This window comes from Garra rufa, chromosome 16 (assembly GCF_049309525.1).
Source record: "Garra rufa chromosome 16, GarRuf1.0, whole genome shotgun sequence".
In the NCBI taxonomy this organism is placed as follows: domain Eukaryota; kingdom Metazoa; phylum Chordata; class Actinopteri; order Cypriniformes; family Cyprinidae; genus Garra; species Garra rufa.
The window spans coordinates 21,384,087-21,407,304 of record NC_133376.1 but is presented as its reverse complement, the minus strand read 5'-3'; the positions used below and the strand labels follow the sequence as shown (position 1 = coordinate 21,407,304).

At 38.9% G+C, this 23,218-nt stretch overlaps 1 protein-coding gene across 1 annotated transcript in view; it reads left to right on the top strand.

The window, feature by feature from the left end:
- The first annotated feature begins 1,574 nt into the window (after positions 1-1,574).
- nsd1a (nuclear receptor binding SET domain protein 1a) overlaps positions 1,575-23,218 on the top strand; it is a 24,772-nt gene continuing 3,128 nt past the window's right edge. The window contains 22 exon segments of the mRNA XM_073820081.1: positions 1,575-2,443; positions 6,070-6,211; positions 6,329-6,501; positions 7,303-9,139; positions 9,648-9,760; positions 12,481-12,697; positions 12,779-12,870; positions 12,972-13,046; positions 14,648-14,696; positions 14,823-14,980; positions 15,144-15,278; positions 15,492-15,615; positions 16,571-16,771; positions 16,872-17,051; positions 19,190-19,346; positions 19,444-19,649; positions 19,827-19,939; positions 21,090-21,359; positions 21,462-21,578; positions 21,667-21,808; positions 21,890-21,996; positions 22,073-22,274. Coding sequence (XP_073676182.1) covers positions 1,580-2,443; positions 6,070-6,211; positions 6,329-6,501; positions 7,303-9,139; positions 9,648-9,760; positions 12,481-12,697; positions 12,779-12,870; positions 12,972-13,046; positions 14,648-14,696; positions 14,823-14,980; positions 15,144-15,278; positions 15,492-15,615; positions 16,571-16,771; positions 16,872-17,051; positions 19,190-19,346; positions 19,444-19,649; positions 19,827-19,939; positions 21,090-21,359; positions 21,462-21,578; positions 21,667-21,808; positions 21,890-21,996; positions 22,073-22,274 — 5,674 coding nt within the window. The 5' untranslated portion in view covers positions 1,575-1,579.

Below are 23,218 nucleotides of genomic sequence, written 5' to 3'. Positions count from 1 at the left end.
GTTAAACCCGCTTGCCATAACTGTCTGACATATTACACTTATGCGTGGCATGGCCTAATTTTCAACCACCCACAAAATTCGCAAAGAAAACTTCGAAAATGAAGCATGCCGGAGCATGTGCCTGTTAATCGAGACTAATAAATTGTGTTTTCTGCTCATATGAGTTATTGTGGTCGGCTACCTTGCAAAGCACGAGCGGTCTCTCTAAAATGGAGGAAGTTACGCCTTTGTTAGGACAAGGAAACAAATGGCGTTAGGGTTAAAAAGCAAATGCTCAGTGTTGTGGCGTTCCATGCTGCCAACACGCATCGCGTCGACTGTGATTATATGCACGACGCGTTTGGGACAAAGTCAAACCTGCGTTTGCTTGCACATTGTCCACATGCATTTAGCGCAAGTGAGAGATGTACCTGGGAAATAGTGAATCGGGTTAAGTGGATGTGAATGTATACTGACTGGGGGTTGGGTGTGCTGTGCCGATTGGTCGCTCTTACCAGCACACACACAGGCAGTCAGTCAGGGCTTGTTTTAACACACACACACACACACACATACAACCAGGGGCACTCGGCAAGCGGGGCAAACAATCATGTATTTCAATAGAAATCGTGGCCGCTGAAAAACGTGCTTTCGATGCATTGACGTGTTGCTTCGGGGGAAAGTGACAGGCGCTCAGATTCATTCTCGTTTTTATTAATCTCCATTTTCGATGTTGGAGAGAGAAATGAGTGCTGAGACCGGGCCTACTGGTGCAAATGCTGCTGGGATTTTACAGATCCGCTTTCACAAATTGACAAAAAGTAACGCTACATGCTCGAATTTGAAGGGCTTTCCGGTGGTTTTGTCGTGACCGAGTCGTAAATGGTAAGAAACCAGGGATTTCTCTCCTGTACCTTTTTGTATTTGGTGCGTTTTTGATCTCACCGTCGTGGGTGACTTTACTGCTGTACGACTGTATGGAAACTGTTGATGCACACGATGATAATGTAACATACTTTACCAGCGTTTTCACACTGAAATCGCGGCAGAGGTCATCTTTAAGCAGTCCAGCAGGGGCATAGCGATTCATGTTGACTTTCTCAAGCTCTCTTATCTTTGTCTTGATGAATTCTTGACAAGACGGCCTACGAGGGTTGCGACTTAGTGTAGCCACCCTGTTACAAAATCCAGTTTAAGATGCTAGCTGTGTTTTGGAACATGATAGCTGGTTTCTAGCCGGTTTACGGTGGTCATTATCTGGTCGACCAGTTTCCATGCTCTAAACAACATTATTATGACCACCTTAACCTGGCATCTGGTTAGCTGGTCAAAGTCTTCCAACTCGCACCAGATAGGAATCACTTAGCAGTTAATCTGTATTTCCAGCAGGGACGTTGCATGTGCATGCCGGTGTTTCGCAACATTACAGCGTTTTTGCTGTTATAATGTCATGGTAATGTGGAATCATCTGCGTAATTGTTTTGAATATGATTGCAATGTTTGGTTCTGTGGCCAGTTGCAACAAATCCTGAGGTTTAATTCTGTATCTTATCCTAAAAGAATTTTCCTGTATTCTGTCGCAGGATGGAGCCAGGACAACATGAATCAGTCCTACAAAGTGGCTGGCAGGGATGGCTCGGAGTGTCATGGTGATCCACAGGAGACCAAGGCGCTTGATGGCCGCATCAGCTCCTGTGGACACCAGAGCACAAAGCGACAGGGGGACCAGGGGCCTGCCATGCATTTCTTAAACTCTGGCTACAAACTGTCCGCATCGCCATTCACGTACAATCATAGAGAATCCACCTCCAACTACAGTCCGCTGAGGAGACTTCAGGACCTGACCACTATGGTGAACCATGCCGACATGAGCTTGCAGGACAAGGACTTTCATGGGCGAAGTAAATTGCTCATGCACAATCCCAATGGCGGAAGCGAGTACGGAATAGGCCTTTATCAAACGTCCAATTCGCAAGGAAACACCGACAGGACTACTATTCAGGATCTGGACAAAAATGGTTTCTCACCAGTAAGCTCTGATAGCTTGGAACACTTTTCACCCATCCCAAGTGGATTTTTGCATTTTGAGTCGAACCTGTTTGATAGTGGGGACAGCAAGGATAATGATGAGGAGGAGCATAATGCGGTGGCACTGTTTAAAGACGCGTCAAAGAAATGCCAGAAACGAAATCTGGCAAACACAAAGGCTCCGAGCAGCCACAGGCTGGACCTAAGTACAAACAAACATGGAAGTTGTAACCTTGTTTCTAAAAATACAGTGAAGTCTGACCCTCCTGCTATTTCCTCACATTTGCCTGTCGAGGTCATGATGGAGGATTTTGACAGTATGGATGATTATTCAGACAGTGACTGTGATCTGCCCAGCACTGAAAACAGTGCTTCAATATTCAACGCTGGTCTCTCAAAAAGACCAAATTCACCCAGTGACTCCCATTCGAATCCTGTAAGAAGCTTCAAATTTATTTTGTTGTGTTTTTCCCCTAACAGGTACACTGTTGTCTAAGAAGGGAAATACATTATTTTTTATATACGTATACATACACATACAGTGGTGGCCAAAATTATTAGAACACTAGTATTTTCATCAGCTTAAAATGGTTTTAAGTCCATTAGTTCTATCTTTTGCTGTAGTGTGTCAGTAGGAAATATCAGTTTACTTTTACAAACATTCATTTTGACATTAATTGTAATAATCCAGTCAGATGTTTGTTTGCACAGGGATTCTGACAACAGCCAATGATCCACACAGAGATCTGATCTCATCATCATCCAGTCTGTCTGGAATGACATGAAGAAACAGAACAACCTGAGACTAAATGCAGAAGAACTGTGGCAACGTCTCTAAGATGGTTTAAGAGACCTACCTGCAGCGCTACCTGAAAAACTGTGCACAAGTGCACCTAAGGGCAAAAGCTACTTTAAATGCAAAGGATGGTCACAACAAATGTTGGTTAAATGTAGTTAATAGAACTACTTAATATATAAAATCTATATATGACATTATTTTTGACAGCATCCTCATTGTACAGCATTTTTACACAAGTGCCTAAAACTTTTAACAGTATTGTAGCTTTGCAGGTAGGTTTCTTGAACCATCTTGGAGACGTTGCCACAGTTCTTCTGGATTTAGTCTGTCTCAGTTTGTTCTGTTTCTTTATGTCATTCCAGACAGACTGGATTATGAGAAGATCAGATCTCGGTGTGGAGCACTGGCTGCTGTCAGACTCCTTGTGCAAACAAAAATCTCACTGGATTATTACAATTAATGGCAAAATGAATGTTTGGATATGTAAATTGATATTTTCTACTGACACACTGCAGCAAAAGATAGAAATAACTGACTTAAAACCATGTTTTAGCTAGTGAAAAAACACACAGTGGGGTCCAAAGATTCAAAACACACTGAAAATCTGAGATTCAAACCTTATAACAAACTTTATTAAATTTAAAGAAATGTTATGACTTTTTTGGCACTTATCTGGTAACCAAATTTGTGACATTAATCATGTGACTTCATGTGTTTTTATTTCCACTGAAACACAAGGTGCTCTTTGGGACTATTCAAATCATGCTGGATAACATTATGATTAGGTTTTACTCAAATATGTGGAGCAGCTCAAGTGCTTCTCTGATTAATGCAAAATACATTTTTGTATTGGAAAAAAATGTTATGCAATCAGAATAATGCTAAATATAAGCAATTTCACTAGCAGTCTCAGATTTTTGGGCCCCACTGTATGTATTGCTCATTTAAATATTTAAGTGCGCATTTATTTTACACACTCTTTACACAAAAATTAAGAAATATATGAAAGTTTAAAGAATTATGTCACTTCCGGAACAAAAATGTACAGATAATTTACTCACCCCCCTTGTCATCCAAGATGTAAAGAAATTGTTTTTCGAGTAAAACATTTCAGGAATTATCTCCATATAGTAGACCTCTGTGTTGTCCGTTATTTTGAACTTCCAAAATGGCTCTAAACGATCCTAGTTAAGAAGGGTCTTATCTAGTGAAACGAGTGGTCATTTTCAAAAAAGAATTAATTTATACACTTTTTACCACAAATGCTCATCTTGTCTAGCTCTGCGATGCGCATACGCACTCCGGTTCAAGACAGTTTGGGAATGTCGAAAAACTCCCATCTCAACTTCAAAACCTACATCGTTGTTTTACCTTTTTTTTTTTTGTAAAGGGTGTTTGACCACCTTTGCACGTTCACTTTGTAAACACTGGGTCGGTACTTCTGCAGCGATGTAGGACGATTTTAAAGTTGGAAATGGGAGTTTTTCGACATACCCTAACTGTCCTGAACCGGAGTGCACAGAGTACACATGCGCATTGCACAGCGAGACAAGATGAGCATTTGAGTTTTTTAGAAAATAACCAATCATTGTGCTATAATAGACCCTTCTTTCTCAGCTGGGATTGTTTAGAACCCTTTAAAGATGGATTTAAACTTCATTTTAGAAGTTCAAACTCGCAGGCACCATAGAAGTCAACTATATGGAGAAAATTTCTGAAATTTTTTCCTCAAAAACATTTTCTTTATGACTGAAGAAAGACATGAACATCTTAGATGACAAGGGGATGATTAAATTATCTGTAAATTTTTTTTTTTTTTTTTAACAAGGTCTTAGTACATTATTTTTTTTAAGTTAAACAGCCAAGCCAAATCATTTCTGTCGGTTGACCACAGTGACTGGCTGATGCAGATAATATCAAAATGAAATTTTGGTCTATCACTGTAAAAGACTATTTGTTTGTTTTGATGAACAACGCAGCCAAAATATGCATTATATTTGACGTGCTAATACGTAGCGCAATATTTATATCAACATACTATTTACACGTGCAATTACTAGGGAGAAACTCAACTCGTTCATAAATATGACCCTGGACCTCAAAACTTAGGTAGAATGGATATATTTGTAGCAATAGCCAAAAATACATTGTATGGGTCAAAATTACCAATTTTTTTGCTTTTATGCCAAAAATCATTAGTATGTTAAGTAAAGATCATATTCCATGTAGATACTTTGTAAATTTCCTACCGTAAATATATAAAAAGGTAAATTTTGAGTAGTAATATACATTGCTAAGAACTTAATTTTGACAACTTTAAAGGTGATTTGTTTTAATATTTCGTTTTTTTTGCAGCCTCAGATTACAGATTTTCAAATAGTTGTGTCTCAACTAAATATTGCCCTATCCTAAGAAACCATCAATGGAAATCTCGTTTATTCGTCTTTCAGATGTATGAACCTTAATTTCAAAAAGTAGACCCATATGACTGGTTTTGTGGTCCATGGTCACAAATTGATTTGGCTAAAAAATGTAAACACTGGCACCACAAAAACATTGCTTTGCCACAACAACTTAAACCGGGGTTGGCCAATCCTGCTCCTGGAGCGATGGTTGAGAGCTCCAACCCCAATTAAACACACCACAACCTAATCTTAGTCTTACTAGACATACTAGAAACTTCCAGGCAGGTGTGTTGAGGCAAGTTGGAGCTAAATTCAGCAGGACAGTGGCCATCAAGGGCAGAGTTTGGCTTAACCAGTAGTTTTGAGTTGTTTTGACCAGTAGCACACATGGAAAGTGTTTGGGTAACTGGTTTGAAAACTGTCACTGCAATTCAATATGGTGACGTTTGTGGTGTAGAAATTACACAGTTCGACTTCAACATATTTGCTACTTGTAGGCTGAGGAGTGTTTATTTATAGTTGGTATTGCCCAGTTGTTTTTAAACTACAAGTTGTCATAGACGGAAGTCGTTGAGCAGGAGCTTGACTTAATTTTTTCAGTGGAGGGGAGTGCTTGTTGTTTCATACTTTTTTTTGTGAAACTTATCTGACCACAATCTGAGTCATAGTAAGGACAAAGGCCGTAGTATAGTTGGTTCCAGTTAGATTTTTTTGTTGTCACCCACAAACGGCTCTTTGCAAAGTGCAAGGTGGAAGTATCTGAAATGTTAAAAGAGTAGCCCAAACAACCAACCTTGACTTATGTTATTGATGTTGATGAATGATGATTAAACTGACAACTTTTATTTTAACCCAAAGTCCAACAGCCCAAAGAAGAAGCAGCTCCCAGGTATAAAGTACTCTGTTGATGATGTTGTGTGGGCCAAATTCAACCGCAGACCCTGGTGGCCCTGTCATGTAACCACTGACCCACAGATTGAAGTCCACACCAAAATGAAAGGTAAGGTTTTTTGTTTTGATCACATTTTGTTTGACAGAAACCGAAATGTCTTCTGAGGTAAAATCTTTTTTAGAACTCATTTATGTCACATTATTACATCATAACATTTTCTTGCAGATCCTAGTCGTCGGCCGTGCCGTCTCTATTTTGTCAGGATGTTTGGGGAGATCGTAGACCAGGCTTGGGTCCCGGCAAAAGCCACTTTTCCTTTTGAAGGAGGTCATCAGTTTGAAAAACTGCCTGTACTTAGACGGAGAGGAAAACAGAAGGACAAAGATTACAAATACACTGTAAAGCTAACTTACAACTTTTTTGTTATAAGAATTTTTTTTTTTCTTCCAAAACAAAAATGTATAGGTAATTTACGCACCCCCTTGCCATCCAAGATGTTCATGTCGTAAAGAAATAATGTTTTTTGAGGAAAAAAATTCAGGAATGTTCTCCATATAGTGGACTTCTATCTCATTTTCTCCTCAAACTTTGATATATTGGAAAAACTCCTATCTCATTTTCTCCTCAAACTTTAAAATCACCCTACAGCGCTGTTTTAAATTTTTTTTGTAAAGGGTGTTTGACCGTCCTTGTGCGTTTACTTTGTAAACACTGGGTTGGTACTTATGCAGTGATTTAGGATGATTTTGAAGTTGGAGGAGAAAATGAGATTAGAGGTTTTCGATATACATACCCTAACTGTATTGAACTGTAATACACAGAGTTTACGCAGAGCTAGACATGACAAGCATTTGAGGTTTAAAAGTATATAAATAGTCATTTTTAATAAGAAAATACCCGATCATTTCACTAGATAAGACCCTTCTTCCTCAGCTGGGATAGTTTAGAGCCCTTTTGAAGCTAAATTTAAACTGCATTTTGGAAGTTTAAACTCACAGACACTATTGAAGTCCACTACATGGAGAAAGATTCTGAAATGTTTGCCTCAACAAACAAAATTTCTTTACGACTGAAGAAAGAAAGACATGAACATTTTGAATGACAGTGGGGTGAGTAAATTATCTGCAAATTTGTTCTGGAAGTAAACTTCTCCTCTAATGCTTTTGATAGGAAGTTAAGGAGTTTTGTTCATTCTGCAGGTTCCTAAGCGTCTAATGTCATCATGGAAAACTGGTGTCTTGGAGGCAGAGGCAGCACTGACCAAACGGTTAAACAGCGAACCTCCATTGACTTTAATTCGGGATGTGCACATACCTATTACAGAGGAAAAGGCACCAAAAAGTCCTGTTTGCCCAACATCTACTACACAGTCCACATCATCAAGCTCACGTTTGTCCAATGGACTAGATGCCATTAAGAACAAAGTAAAACCTGTCACTGGAAGCAAAAAGACAACTAAGGCAACTAAGAAGAACAGCTCAACTGTAAAATCTCCTGTGAAACGGACTGAAAACAGTTTATCATCTAAACCTTCATCGGACAGCTACAAACCTTCCACAGCCGCTGAACGGCACAAACTAGACCCCCTAGATAGTCCGTATTCAGATATTGACTCTGTCCCAAGAATTCTGTGCCCCAAACGTTCAGGGGACTTGCCGCTGGTGGAGGTGGCGAAAGAATTGAGCACTAAACCTAAGAAAGTACAGCCAAGTAAAAAGATGAAAAAAGCCAACGTGGATAAGCCGGTAAAGAAAACAGAGGCTGGTTCAAAATGCACAACAAACAGTAAGCTAAAGAAGTCAACGCCCAAAGAAAAAACACTTAGGGCTACGAACTCCAGACAGAAGGAAAGCAGTTCCCCAGGGTCCTCAGATGGGTCTTTTGCCATGCACTCTTTCTATTTGCCTGCCAGCAGTGGCTTAATGTCAAGAGCACTTGCCGCCAGAGAAGAAACCGAGGAGAAAGATTCAAATCATGAGCCAAAATCTCCCTCACCATGTGCTGGTGATGAACACTCAGAGTTTTACAACAAGTGCGTATCCCCCACAGAGCGTTCAGAGTTGTCAAAACAACAATGGCAGGTAAAAACGGAGGCCAGTGAAAAGTCCACAGATGCCTCTGTCTCCCACACACCCCCAAAACCAACTCTAAAGTTCACAAGAATCCGAAATGAGAAAAACGGCGTTCATAAAGGACCTCGACATAAAGGTTCCAAGTCAGATGTGAATGAAACCTCGCTCAATTCCGTTAAAGTAAAAAACGAGAGTATGATCTCAGATGCTTCATCTTCGTCCATCCCGTCTCCCTCGATCTCTCCCATGGATGCTTTCCAGGATGTGAAGGAGCTTTCTTTCAGGTCTCTTGTCAAAGAGGAATGCAGCTCAGGAGAACCTTCACTCCGTGCGGACTCAAACTACAAATTCAGCACTTTCCTAATGCTCCTGAAGGATCTGCATGACAGCCGGGAGAAGGACGGGAAACCTTTAACCCTTCCTCCCACATCTCCATCCTCTCTCATCAAAGAAGAACCTTCTCTTATCCCACCTGGAGAAGAAACAACAAATGAGGTGCTTTGCGAAAAGGACTGGAAGGCAGTTGCGGATCAGAACAGTCGACAGGGAAAGACATTAACGCCAAACAGTTCAAAACAGAACAAGGCCAAGCCAAAATCATCGGTGAAAAAGGAGACGCAAAAACACGATGGTGGGAACAATTTAGCTCCTCCACTGAAAAAACTGAACTCATCAACAGGTTTGGATGCACTTGAAAAGAGTTTGCCTTTGTTAGGGGAACTTTCCAGCTCTCACCATGATGCTGTTCCTGATGTCTGTGGCAAAGGCACCATCTCCAAGGTTGCTCCTAAAAAGCGATGGCAAACTTTTGAGTCTGCCATTGGGAAGAGCACCAAGCCAAAAAGCGAACCGGTTGGTTTGAATAAAGATGTAGCAAAGGAGTCCATAGAGCTAAATGGAGTTTTCAAAGACAGTCTTGAAGAAACGGCTCATTCGGACATCCCTGATAAAAAAGATGCCTCAGGTAACTTAAGGAGATATTAGATTAAAGGGATAGTTCTCCCAAAAATTATGTCATTAATTACTCATCCTCATGTCGTTCCAAACCCGTACATCCTTCATTGAACAAAACACAAACTAATTATTAGTTTATAATGATTGATATTTTTGATCAAATCCAAGAGCTTTTTGACCCTGCATAGACAGTAATGCAACTGACATGTTCAAGGCCTAAAAAGGTAGTACGGACATCGTTAAAATAGTCCATGTGACATTGGTGATTCAACCGCAATGTTATGAAGCTACAAGAATATTTTTGTGCACAAAGAAAACAAAAAAGAACAAAATTATTCAACAGTTTCTTCTCTTCCGTGTCAGCCTTACTTATTTCTTTGAGTTTGGAACGTCATGAGGGTGAGTAATTAATGACAGAATTTTCATTTTTAGGTGAACTATCCTTTAAGTCTCAAATGTTAAAAACCTCATAAATGTTTTGTGCTAAATCCAATACATTTGAATGATTCTGTTTTCAGAAAATAAAAGGCTAAGAAAACCAAGCAAGAGGTTGATTGAATGCAGTGAAGATTATGAACAGATATTTTCCACAAAAAAGAAAACAAAGAAAACTCCTGAGTCCTGTAAAACGGTAAGCTAATTGTGCAGCTCTTTACATTGTTTCTGTTGAACCAATGGACTTTCATTTGAAACATATTTTACTTTCTTCCATGGAGACAGGCAGAAGTTTAGATGTTATAATATTTTTCTCTTCTCCATACAAAAGTGAATACTATCAATTTGGAGTAGACGTCACACTTATGTCACTTGCAGCTGCGTGCGCGTTGTGGTGGCAAATAAACACCGGCAACAAGTAGAGGAAAACGGGTAAAATCGATGGAATAAAAGAAAATAATTATTATTATAAAACATCTCAGTATGGCCGCTGTCATTTTGAGCCTGAGTCTATGAAGTAGAGATTTGTTTGGAGCCAGAGGCTTTGAAGTAGAGATTCATTTGGAGCCCGAGTCTGCGCAGTAGAGATTTTTTTGGACCCGGAGGCTTTAAGGTAGAAATTCATTTGGAGCCCGAGTCTGCGCAGTAAATATTCATTTGGAGCCTGAGTCTGAGAAGTAGAGATTTTTTTGGAGCCAGAGTCTGCGCAGTAGAGATTTTTTTTGACCCAGAGGCTTTAAGGTAGAGATTCATTTGGAGCCTGAGTCTGAGAAGTAGAGATTTTTTTGGAGCCAGAGTCTGCGCAGTAGAGATTTATTTGGAGCCCGAGTCTGCGCAGTAGAGATTTTTTTGACCCAGAGGCTTTAAGGTAGAAATTCATTTGGAGCCCGAGTCTGCGCGGTAGAGATTTGTTTGGAGCCTGAGTCTGCGCAGTAGAGATTTATTTGGAGCCCGAGTCTGCGCAGTGGAGATTTTTTTGGACCCGGAGGCGTTAAGGTAGAGATTCATTTGGAGCCCGAGTCTGTGCAGTAGAGATTTATTTGGAGCCCGAGTCTGCGCAGTAGAGATTTTTTTGGACCCGGAGGCTTTAAGGTAGAAATTCATTTGGAGCCTGAGTCTGCACAGTAGAGATTCGTTTGGAGCCCGAGTCTGCGCAGTAGAGATTTATTTGGAGCCCGAGTCTGCGCAGTGGAGATTTTTTTGGACCTGGAGGCTTTAAGGTAGAGATTCATTTGGAGCCCGAGTCTGTGCAGTAAAGATTCATTTGGAGCCCGAGTCTGTGCAGTAAAGATTCATTTGGAGCCTGAGTCTGCGCAGTAGAGAATTTTTTGGAGCCGGAGGCTTTAAGGTAGAGATTCATTTGGAGCCCGAGTCTGCGCAGTAAAGATTCATTTGGAGCCCGAGTCTGCGCAGTAGAGATTTTTTTGGAGCCGGAGGCTTTAAGGTAGAGATTCATTTGGAGCCCGAGTCTGCGCGGTAGAGATTCATTTGGAGCCTGAGTCGCAACAGTAGAGATTTGTTTGGAGCCCTAGTCTGCGTGGTAGAGATTCGTTTGGAGCCCAAGTCTGCACAGTAGAGATTCGTTTGGAGCCTGAGTCTGAGCAGTAGAGTTTTTTTTGGAGCCCGAGTCTGCGCAATAGTGATTCGTTTGGAGCCCGAGTCTGTGCAGTAGTGTCATGAGGTGGATCCACGGTAACAAAGTCCCGCCCAAACTCCCACAGACCCAATTGCAAGATCACAGTCATGACCCCACACCCCATTTTTATAGCGTCAACATAATATTTGTCTATGTAAATATTCACACAGTTCATAATAATAGTTATAATAATAATATATTTTTTTATAATTATGTGGTTACAGCATGAAATACTATTTAAACCTAGAACATTTTACATTTACCTATTTTATCTCACAATTCTGACTTTTACCTCACGAATGCAAGTTTATATCTTGTATTTTGGACTTTGGAGTTTGCCAGAATTGTGGGATATGAACTTATGATTCTGAGTCAAGGGGAAGTTGATTTTTCAGAATTGTGAGATATAATCTTGGAATTGTGAGAATAAAGTCAGAATTTTTAAATGTAAACTCAAATTTACCTTGTTATTCTTTTATTCCATAACTTCAATGGACTGCCCCTTGAAAACATAGGCTCTGCCCACAAAAACCGTTGACACTGTTTGCAAACATCAAATTGGTCTATAGGTCTCAAAAATGACAAAAAATCCTATATCAGTTGTATTTTCTTTTGTAGTCTCATTCATGCTTGCATTCGATTTAAAGCATTCAAATATGAGCCAAGAGCCAATGATGTTTGGTGTCATTGACACTGACTTGTAGCACAACATACAACACGAGGTGTCATATTTGAATATACAAATGAGATTTGAGAGTATTGGCTATAGTCTAAGGGTGCAATTTTCCATACAAAAAGATACTAAAATGTGACCCTGGACCACAAAACCAGTCACAAGGGTCAATTTTTTGAAACTGAGATTTATACATCATCTGAAAGCTGAATAAATAAGGGCAATATTGGCCAAGATGCAACTTTTTAAAATTCTGGAATCTAAGGGTGCAAAAAAATCTAAATATTCAGAAAATCCCCTTTAAAGTTGTCCAAATTTAGTTATTAGCAATGCATATTATTAATCAAAAATTACATTTTCATATATATTTACGGTAGGAAATTTACAAAATATCTTCATGGAACATGGATTTTTACTTAATATCCTAATGATTTTTGTCATAAAAGAAAAATCGATAATTTTGTCATATACAATGTATTTTTGACTGTTGCTACAAATATACCCATGCTACTTAAGATTGGTTTAGTGATACAGGGCAACAAATAATGTCATAATTCATGACTGTATTGCTGAATGTGAATAATGTTATTTCATGCCTTTCCTGAAGGGATCTTTGATCGCCAACACTAACACTGACCAGCCGGCACCTGAACAGTTCGCACCTGATGCTTTAAGCTCTTCACCTGAAAAACCCTCTGAGCAAGCCACATCAGAGGAGCAGAAAGAACCAGCAGATGGTCTTGTATCACAACACACTTCAACACCATTATCGCCATCCTGTGGAGGCCCATCACCAAACAGAGAGTCATGTGAAAAGAAATCTGGTAAGAATATGTAGTCTAAGACACTTTACTTTGCTTGAAAATGTCAGCCTTAGATATAAACATTTTATATTGCTGGTGCAGCACCCTCAGATAGAAAGAGACCACGTAAGACTGTGCATAAAATTCTAGACAGCGCCGCTGAGGGGGATTCTGCGAAGATCCCAAAGAAAGAGGTTAGTGTTGAATTTGTCTTAATATGATTTCTGAAAAATTATTAAATGTTTGGGGGTCTTTTATATTTGTTTTGACTGTTTTGTTTTGTTTGTTAAATTAGCAGATTAAACAAGAAAATCAGGACAGTAAGCAACAAGATAACAGCCCAGATGAATCAGATGTCAAAGATTTGCAGGTAATGTTTTAGGGTGTTCTTTTATTATGGAATGTATTTTTAGTAATGTATATACAGTGAGGAAAAAAAATATTTGATCCCCTGCTGATTTTGTACGTTTGCCCACTGACAAAGAAATGAACAGTCTATAATTTTAATGGTAGTTTTATTTTAACAGTGAGAGACAGAATTGATTTGCGTTTTAATGAGTGAAGTAAGTATTTCATCCCCTATCAATCAGCAAGATTTCTGACTCCCAAGTGTCTTTTATACAAGCCACGAGCTGAGATTTGGAGCACTCTCTTAAAGGGAGTGCTGCTAATCTCAGCTTGTTACCTGTATAAAAGACACCTGTCCACAGAAGCAATCAATCAATCAGATTCCAAACTCTCCACCATGACCAAGACCAAAGAGCTGTCCAAGGATGTCAGGGACAAGATTGTAGACCTGCACAAGGCTGGAATGAGCTACAAGACCATCGCCAAGCAGCTTGAGAGAAGGTGACAACAGTTGGTGCAATAATTTGCAAATGGAAGAAACACAAAATGAATGTCAATCTCCCTCGATCTGGGGATCCACGCAAGATTTCACCTCGTAAAGTCATTGATCTTGTCAATGATCTCAAGGCAGCTGGGACCATAGTCACCGAGAAAACAATTGGTAACACACTACATCATGAAGGACTGAAATCCTTCAGCGTCCGCAAGGCCCCCTGCTCAAGAAAGCACATGTACAGGCCCGTCTGAAGTTTGCCAATGAACATCTGAATGATTCAGAGGAGAACTGGGTGAAAGTGTTGTGGTCAGATGAGACCAAAATCAAGCTCTCTGGCATCTACTCAACTTCCCGTGTTTGGAGGAGGAGGAATGCTGCCTATGACCCCAAGAGTACCATCCCTATTGTCAAACATGGAGTTAAAAATATTATGCTTTGGGGGTGTTTTTCTGTTAAGGGGTCAGGACAACTTCACCACATCAAAGGGATGATGGACGGGGCCTTGTACCGTCAGGGCCAGAGCATTGAAGCCAGCCATGGCATTGAAAATGGGTCGTGGATGGGTATTCCAGCATGACAATGACCCAAAACACACAGCCAAGGCAACAAAGGAGTGGCTCAAGAAGAAGCACATTAATGTCCAGGAGTGGCCTAGCCAGTCTCCAGACCTTAATCCCATAGAAAATCTGTGGAGGGAGCTGAAGGTTTGAGTTGCCAAACGTCAGCCTCGAAACCTTAATGACTTAGAGAGGATCTGTAAAGATGAGTGTGACAAAATCCCTCCTGAGATGTGTGCAAACCTGATGGCCATCTACAAGAAATGTCTGACCTCTGTGATTGCCAACAAGGATTTTGCTAAGTCATGTTTTGCAAAGGGGCCAAATACTTATTTCACTCATTATTGAAATGTGTTTTTCTGGATTTTTTTGTTGTTATTCTGTCTTTTACTGTTCAAATAAACCTACTATTAAAATTATAGACTGATAATTTCTTTGTCAGTGGGCAAACATACAAAATCAGCACAGGATCAACAAATTTATTTCCTCACTGTAGTAAGTTTAATAAATCAGTAACACTTTATAAGTAGTATACAGTATACTATTAAGAACTTTTTTCTTTTTAAACAGAAACCAGAAGAGCCTGAACCTAAGCCATCAAGCCCGTGTGCTGCATCAGGTTTGTTTTCTTATGTGTGACTCTTGTCATTATATTATGTATTTGTTGTATTTTTTTGAGATTATTGTAATTAATCCACTATTCTGTTTTCCAAAAATGTGTGATATTTATTTCTGTCATCCTTAGCAGCAGCACAAAGTGAGGATGAAATAAGAACATCGTCCCCAATCCAGCAAGACACACCCAGTGTTTGCCAGATCCAGCTTGAAGGAGAGCAGTGCAGCCCGTCAAAGCCTGAGGCAAAGGAGTTACACACAAATGGCGAGGACTCTCTGATCTCTGAGGTTATTAATATTAGCTGCACATTTTTCATCAGCCTAAAATTAATATGATGACATCACTTACCCTCATGATTCAAAGCTTAATATGTAACTTCTTGATTCATTCATTGATTCGTCATGCTGAGACATATCTCTATTTTTAGAGTTTTTTGTGTTTAATTTTCAGGTTTTTGGTGCAGGACTTAATGACAGTGCTTTTTCAAGCAGAGATTCTTTATCAGGTGACTTATCAGGACTCTCAACCAATAGAAAATCAGGGGAGAAAGGTGGAGGTGCGTCATTAAAGGAGAATGTTTGCCAGGTAACTAAAGCACAGCAAAAACAGTAACATTTTGAAATATTATGTATGTTATGAATATATTTTAATATGTAATTCATTCATGTGACTTAAAAGCTTTCACATGATCCTTCAGAAATTATTCTAATATTATGATTTGCTGCTCAAAAAACATTATTATGAAGACTGGAGTAATGAGTGTTTAGTGTATAACTGTTTTGGGATTATGTGTTGTAGGTATGTGAAAAAACAGGTGAACTGCTCCTCTGTGAGGGGCAGTGCTGTGGTGCCTTCCATCTGCAGTGCATCGGCCTCACTGAGACCCCTAAAGGCCGGTTTATCTGCCAAGAGTGTAAGACGGGTGAGTAACCAGTCCATATGTTATATCAGCCAGGCTGGTAAATCGGCTCATATTTGGCCATTTTGAAACTGTCAGGATTGGTTGATAACAGTAACGAGGGGCATTTCCAGTAATTAAAATCGTTTTCTGTTCTTAGAATATTCTAGTGAAGTTTGTGTAAATAAACTCATTTAATTTTAGCAGTTATGTTTGTTCATTTTGTTTTTAATTATGATTCTAAGTATATGCAGTTGAAGTCAGAAGTTTACATACACCTTGCGAAATCTGCAAAATGTAAATTATTTTACCAAAATAAAAGGGATCATGCAAAATGCATGTTTTTTTTTATTTATTTAGTGCTGACCTGAATAAGATATTTAACATAAAAGACGTTTGCATATAGTCTACAAGAGAAAATAATTGAATTTATAAAAATGACCCTGTTCAAAAGTTTACATACACTTCATTGCTAATACTGTGTTGTTACCTGAATGATCCACAGCTGTGTGGCATCTTTTCCCACTAAGGACAACTGAGGGACTCAGCTGTTACAGAATGTTTAAATGCTCACTGATGCTTCAGAAGGAAAATTGATGCATTAAGAGCAAGGGGTTTAAACTTTTGAACAGATTTAGGATGTGTACATTTTCGTACATTTGCCTAAATATCATATATATTTTCATTTAGTTCTGCCCTGCAGAAGCTACAGAAGCTTATTGTCTTAATGCATCGTTTCTTTCTTCTGAAGCATCAATGAGCGTTTGAACCTTTTGTAATTCTTGACTATAAGTCCCACAGTTGTCCTCAGTGTGAAAAGATGGATCTCAAAATCCATCAAGGTGTAAGGAAACTTTTGACTTCAACTGTTTGCTCTAATTATGATATTGTGATGCACTCAAAAATCAAGCTGCAGTTGAAGATATACAAGTAAACACTTTTATTTCTTTGTGTGTCCTTTTGTTCTTCCTTCCTTTAGGTGTGCACACATGTTTTGTGTGTAAAAAGCCTGACAAGGAGGTCAGGAGGTGTATGATCCCTGTTTGTGGGAAGTTTTATCACATGGAGTGCATACTGAAATATTCCCCCACCGTCGCTCAGAACCGTGGCTTCCGCTGCTCCCTCCACGTCTGTCTGGCCTGCTTTATCACTAACCCCGCCAACCCTGGTATCTCCAAAGGTGACTATCCTTCAGACATTAACAAAAATAAAATCTGTTGTTTCATCATATAACAAAAGCAGAATTATGTATCACTGATCATAACTTGCCAATCTCACAGGCCGTTTAACCCGCTGCGTCCGCTGCCCTGTGGCCTACCATGCCAATGACTACTGTATGGCTGCTGGCAGCGTTCCATTGGCCAATAACAGCTTCTTGTGCCCCAACCACTTCACTCCACGCAAAGGGTGCAAAAATCATGAACACATTAATGTCAGCTGGTGTTTTGTGTGTTCTCAAGGTATGTAGTCCAGTCTTGATTGATCTCTATGTTAAAGTTGACCTATTATGCCCCTTTTTACAAGATGTAATATAAGAGTCAGGTGTCCACAGAATGTGTCTGTAAAGTTTCAGCTCAAAGTACCCCACAGATCGTGAAAGTGCCTATTTTGAATGGAAGCAAATGGTTACAAAACAAAAACAGTCGGTTATGTCTGTGAAGGTAAACAGCTGGAAAAGAAATGCCATGTTTATATTAGATCTGTGTGGCAGCAGCATAATATACAGTAACAGGGTTTCCGCGGGGTCTTAAAAAGTCTAAAATTTAAAAATCAAAATTTTAGGCCTTAAAAAGTCTTAAATTCGCTGTTCTAGGTCTTAAATAATTTCTCACAGGTCTTATTTTTCCGATGTCCATGTAACGCTACCTCTAAAGCTCATTTAAATTCTCTTTTTGTTGTTTCCGTGGTGTTGTAGTTCTTTATTTCACTATTCCAAATATAATTTGATGTATTTAAACTACAAATGAGACCAACATGCAATTGCCAATCAGCTTTCTGTTATTGGCGCGAGTCTCTCTCGATTGTACCACAGAAGTAAAATGGATTTAACTTTTTAGCTATGGGGAAGTGCAAGTTTAGCAATACTTAGCTTGAAAAAACTGAATATAGGGCTTGGCTAAGGCCAGTTGCTAACACCTGTAGATTTTTTTCTCCCTCTGTGGAAGTTTCTGCGTCTTCAGACAGAATCGCAGTAGCAGAATACAGGTCAAACTACATTTTTCTGTATATAATGTTCTCAATAATAATAATAAATATAGGTCGAGCTAGCTGACCGCCAGCCTTGGAGATGCTTTTAAAATGGTTTTTTTTTTTTTTTTTTCTTGCCGGACCGAACAAACCACCTGATTAAAACTGAAGTGACAAAAACAACTAACGTTAGCGAAGCATCGAAAGGCAAGAAAGATTCATATTTTAATACATTCAACGTAAACAGAAATTGATAATGGATAGTGTATTTCTGGTCTATTTGTGACATACCTTAAAACTAATGAATGTAACAGCACTCTAAAGAAACACACTGAGGTAAAAATTTAAAATGTATAGTTTATTTATAACATGATATAGTTCAGTAATAAACCAAGTGAGCTTTTTGCTGAAAATTCTCACAATTACAAATGTTACATTAATTTTAGCTCAATAAACAAGTAGTTAGTCAAGTAGTTACTACATATTAGACAAAATATTTTCACTGTTTTGTTCTGTTTCACCAACGAAAATAGTTCCAAACAAGGATCGCAGCAGAAGCATTCTCTTAGCAACGTTTTGCTATGATTCAGCGTTTTGCTCGAAGCAGTTGAAATAACTCGCTCATGAAGTGACTTACCGCCACCTGCTGGTAGTATAGTGTGTTTAAAAGTATGTCTCCACACCCAACATTTCTAATTAATATATTTATAAATCAATAAATGTATTTAAAACATGAATCTCACTTTTAATTTTGCAGTGTAAATTGTGTAATCTCACTGCTAACAGTCATTCAGAATTTATTGATAAATTCATAAAATAAATTTCAAAGGTAATGCATACATTTCAAAAGTAAAAAAAAAAAGGCCTTTATAAAGGTAAATCAAATATGCAGATTTAAGATGTAAAAGCTAATAGAGCACTGATGAAAATATTGCTTCAGAATTTTTTTTTTACATCAGATATTGCTAGTGGTACTTTTATGGGGATATTTTGTGTGGAATAGTATCTGCTGATATGAAAAGTTCACTGTATATCGCAGTAATAAATTTAATTTATGACAGCCATGAAATTGTGTTTACTTTTTACATTAAACACATTAAATATTACATGTATGCATGTAATATAATATCTATTTCATTACAGGTTTAGGTCTTAAATTTCATATAAGGTGGTATTAAAAAGGTCTTAAAAAGTCTTAAATTTCACTTGTTCATATCTGCAGAAACCCTGAGTAAATAAATCAATAAATCCACTGCTCTCTTGTCTCCTCTGAGGCTGGGACTCTAAAAAACACGAAAAAAGTCAGATTTTCATGATATGTCCCCTTTAAAATTATAGTGTTTGCCAAGGCTTAAAGGCTTCACTATGGTTGTGTATTACAATTACATTGGTGTTCTGTCTCTCCCTGTAGGAGGAAGTCTGCTCTGCTGTGAATCTTGCCCTGCTGCCTTTCACCGTGAGTGTCTGAACATTGACATGCCCCAGGGAAGCTGGTTTTGTAACGACTGTCGAGCGGGAAAGAAACCCCACTACAAGGACATTCTGTGGGTCAAAGTCGGCCGCTACAGGTTTGTGTGTTGTTTCACCAATAACATATTCCCCTGAAAATTAAAGTGCAATATTTAGAATGTTCACTGATGCATTTCCACTGACCTTTTGTGGCAGGTGGTGGCCCGCTGAAGTGACTCAACCAAAAAACGTTCCTGAGAACATCTACCGTATGAGGCATGAGGTGGGAGAGTTTCCTGTGCACTTCTTTGGCTCCAAAGACTACGTGTGGACATATCAAGCTCGCTGTTTTCCCTACATGGAAGGGGATGCTAACAATAAGGAAAAAATGGGAAAGGGTACAGATGCTGTCTATAAGAAAGGTAATTAATTTTTGGGTGAACTTTCCCTGTAAGTCACTGTAGAAATGTGAGGTATGTATGTATGCTGTTAGAATACCACTTACAGCCTGCCAGTTGTAGCAACTATTGATTAGAGTTTACAATGTGGATTCTTTCAAATTTGAGAGCAAATTGGTTTAAATACATCTTTTTTCTCAGCTTTAAATGAAGCAGCTGAAAGATTCAAGGAACTGCTGGATGAGAAGGAGACGAGACAGCTTCAAGAAGACAGGAAGAATGACAAGAAACCACCGCCATATAAACACGTTAAGGTAATATTTTCAAATGCTTTAACACTTTTTATATTTTGACAATTTTTAATTATTTACTGGCATGTCAATTTATTATTGTCCTTGGAACACAAAATCAAACTTTTGATGGATCTTGACACCACATTACCACAGTACTCAAATTCTCCTTTTGTGTTCCATGAAAAAATAAAATATTTTATCAGTATGAAGGTGAGCGTTGTCCTTCAAGGCTTCAGTGTTGTTGATATATCTCCCATTTTTAAAATTGGCCGAATACATGCTTCTCAGATAGTAGGGATGTAACTATATCAAAATCTCACAATATGATAATATCACAATATGAAGTCCATGATACAATATTTATTGCGATATTAAAAAAAAGAAAAAGACAAATGAAGAATTGGGGAATAAAATGAAAATTGTATACATTTTAAAGTTTAATTATTCTGTCTAGTGCACTTTGAAAATTAAAAATTAAGAGATCGAACCCATGTTCTTAACTAAGAAAACTTAAGTCAGAAAAAAAGTCAGGGAATTGACTTGTACCTGAACTTTAAAGGGGACTCAACCCTCCTCTTATTTGTGAAATAGTGTCTCAGTCTAAATTACATTCACACTGGTGTTTTAGGAAGCCAAACAAATAGGATATAATAATAAATAATAACAAATGAATAAATAAATGAAAATTAATATTTCATTATTTTTGCTTTACACTACAATATGGAAATGTTGAATTTGGACTGCATTTAAATCGCTCGCTGTCAACAATTCATACTGCACTTTTAAGCTTATATTTTGACAGAAACAAGAGTAGAGCTTTTATTTTGAAGGAGAACTCCAGCTTCAGTGAAAACAGGCTTACACAAGTCTACTAATGCTATAATCATCTGCTGCAAAAATAAAGTATAACTGGTGACCGTTGCGTTCCCAAATGTGTGCTAAACTCTCAGCACATGCAATAAATGCGGTCACTGCATTCACAGTGAATGGAGATGCGAAAAATAATACGTTTAAATACATTTTAAAAACTACACTTTTTGTCCGGAAAACCACGATAATATCAAGACAGTTTTACTATTGTGATATTACAATATTGATATACATCCCTGTCAGATAGTGACACTCATCTCATGTTGTTATCACTCATGTACACTGATCGATTTTCACTCAGGTGAACAAACCGATAGGGAAGGTGCAAATCATCACGGCAGATCTGTCTGAGATCCCACGCTGCAACTGCAAAAAGACAGACGAGAATCCATGCGGCATTGACTCGGAGTGCATCAACCGCATGCTAATGTATGAGTGTCATCCTCAAGTGTGTCCAGCAGGGGACAGCTGTCAGAACCAATCCTTTACCAAACGCCAGTACACCGAGGTAGAGATCTTCAGGACGCTGGCGCGTGGTTGGGGTTTACGCAGTATTTCTGACATCAAGAAGGTAGGCTGTATTTACTTTGAGAGATACAATACAGACACATATTAGACGTACTATGTCTCTCTTCCCCATTTAATTTAATTACATTACATTTCTCCACCATAGGGAGCTTTTGTGAACGAGTATGTTGGAGAGGTCATTGATGAAGAGGAGTGTCGAGCCAGGATCAAACATGCGCAGGAAAACAACATCTGTAACTTCTACATGCTGACATTGGATAAGGTCAGTTACCTGATGCGATTCTCAATCCAGATTGAGACGTGTTCTCTGCTTACCTTGACACTGGGCTCGGTTTTCTGTGTATGCGCAGGATCGGATCATAGACGCCGGGCCGAAGGGAAACCAATCACGTTTTATGAACCACAGCTGCCAGCCGAACTGTGAGACACAGAAGTGGACGGTGAATGGAGACACCAGAGTCGGGCTGTTTGCGTTAGAAGACATTCCTAAAGGTGAGTTTGAATCTGAACCAGATAGTATTCTACTAGAAAGCGGTTGAGTGTGTGTTTAATAGGTTGGTTGGCTGTTCTCAGGTGTTGAACTCACTTTTAACTATAACTTGGAGTGTCTTGGTAATGGGAAGACAGTGTGTAAGTGTGGAGCATCCAACTGCAGCGGATTCCTTGGTGTCAGACCAAAGGTATGGCATGGGTTGTTTTTAAAGGAATATTTAGAGTTGTTACATGTCATAATACATGACGAAACTTTCTCTTCAGAATCAGCCCTCGTCTGACGACAAGGTGCGGAAACTGAAGAAGAAGGTTGCGGTGAAGCGTAAGAGCCAGTCGGAGGTCACCAAGGAGCGGGAGGATGAATGTTTCTTCTGTTGTGATGGAGGGCAGCTTGTGTCTTGTAAGAAGCCCGGCTGCCCTAAGGTCTATCATGCCGACTGTCTGAACCTGTCCAAGAGACCTGCAGGTGAGTGACTCAAGAGCATAGGTCTCTTGTATCTAATTTGTTTTAACAAGTTTCATTATCTTAATTCATTTTACCTTGCAGAAGATTATGAGGTGTAGTTAACAACTAATGTAGTACTAATGATGTTCATGACTTTCTTTCTTTAGTCGCAATGAAATTAAGTTTTTTGAGGAAAACATTCCAGGATTTTTCTCCATATGGTGCACTTCAATGGTTAAACGGATTGAAGGTTTAAAATGCAGCTTCAAAGGGGATTTTCACGATCCCAGCCGAGGAATAAGTGTCTTATCTAGTGAATAAATTAGTTAATTTCTTTTTAAAAAAAAGTACAATTTATATACTTTTTAACCTAAAATGCTTGTCTTGTCTAGGCTCTGTGATGCAGATGTGTACTCTATGCACTAGTTTGGATATATTAAAAAACTCCTATCTCATTTTCTTCTCCAACATCAAAATCAACCTACATCATTGCAGAAGTACCCTACCCAGTGTTTACAAAGTAAATGTGCAAAGAACAGCAATGTAGGATGATTTTAAAGTTGGAGGAGAAAATGAGATGGGAGTTTTTTAACATACCTTAAAGGAGAACTCCGGTGTGATATTGACCTAAAGTGTATTGAATCATGATACCGAGTGTGAACGTACCTTGCATATTTCATCTCGGTTTGTGTCCAGCTGTCCGAAATCTGGGGTCAGTTAGCCGATGCTCACAACAGGTTGTCAATGAAAGTCAATCGGGCATCGAAGGAGCCATGTAAATAAATCACTGTTTTACGCCATTTACGAGGCACAAAGTAGCTCCACACTTCATCGGTAGACTTCCTAGGGCCCTGACATTTAAAACGAGACATTGAGAACTCAGAAAAAGCACCGGTAGTTTATTTACAAGAAGATTTATACAGACATCTTCCACCAGGAACAGAGCAGTCGCCGCCATCTTAAAT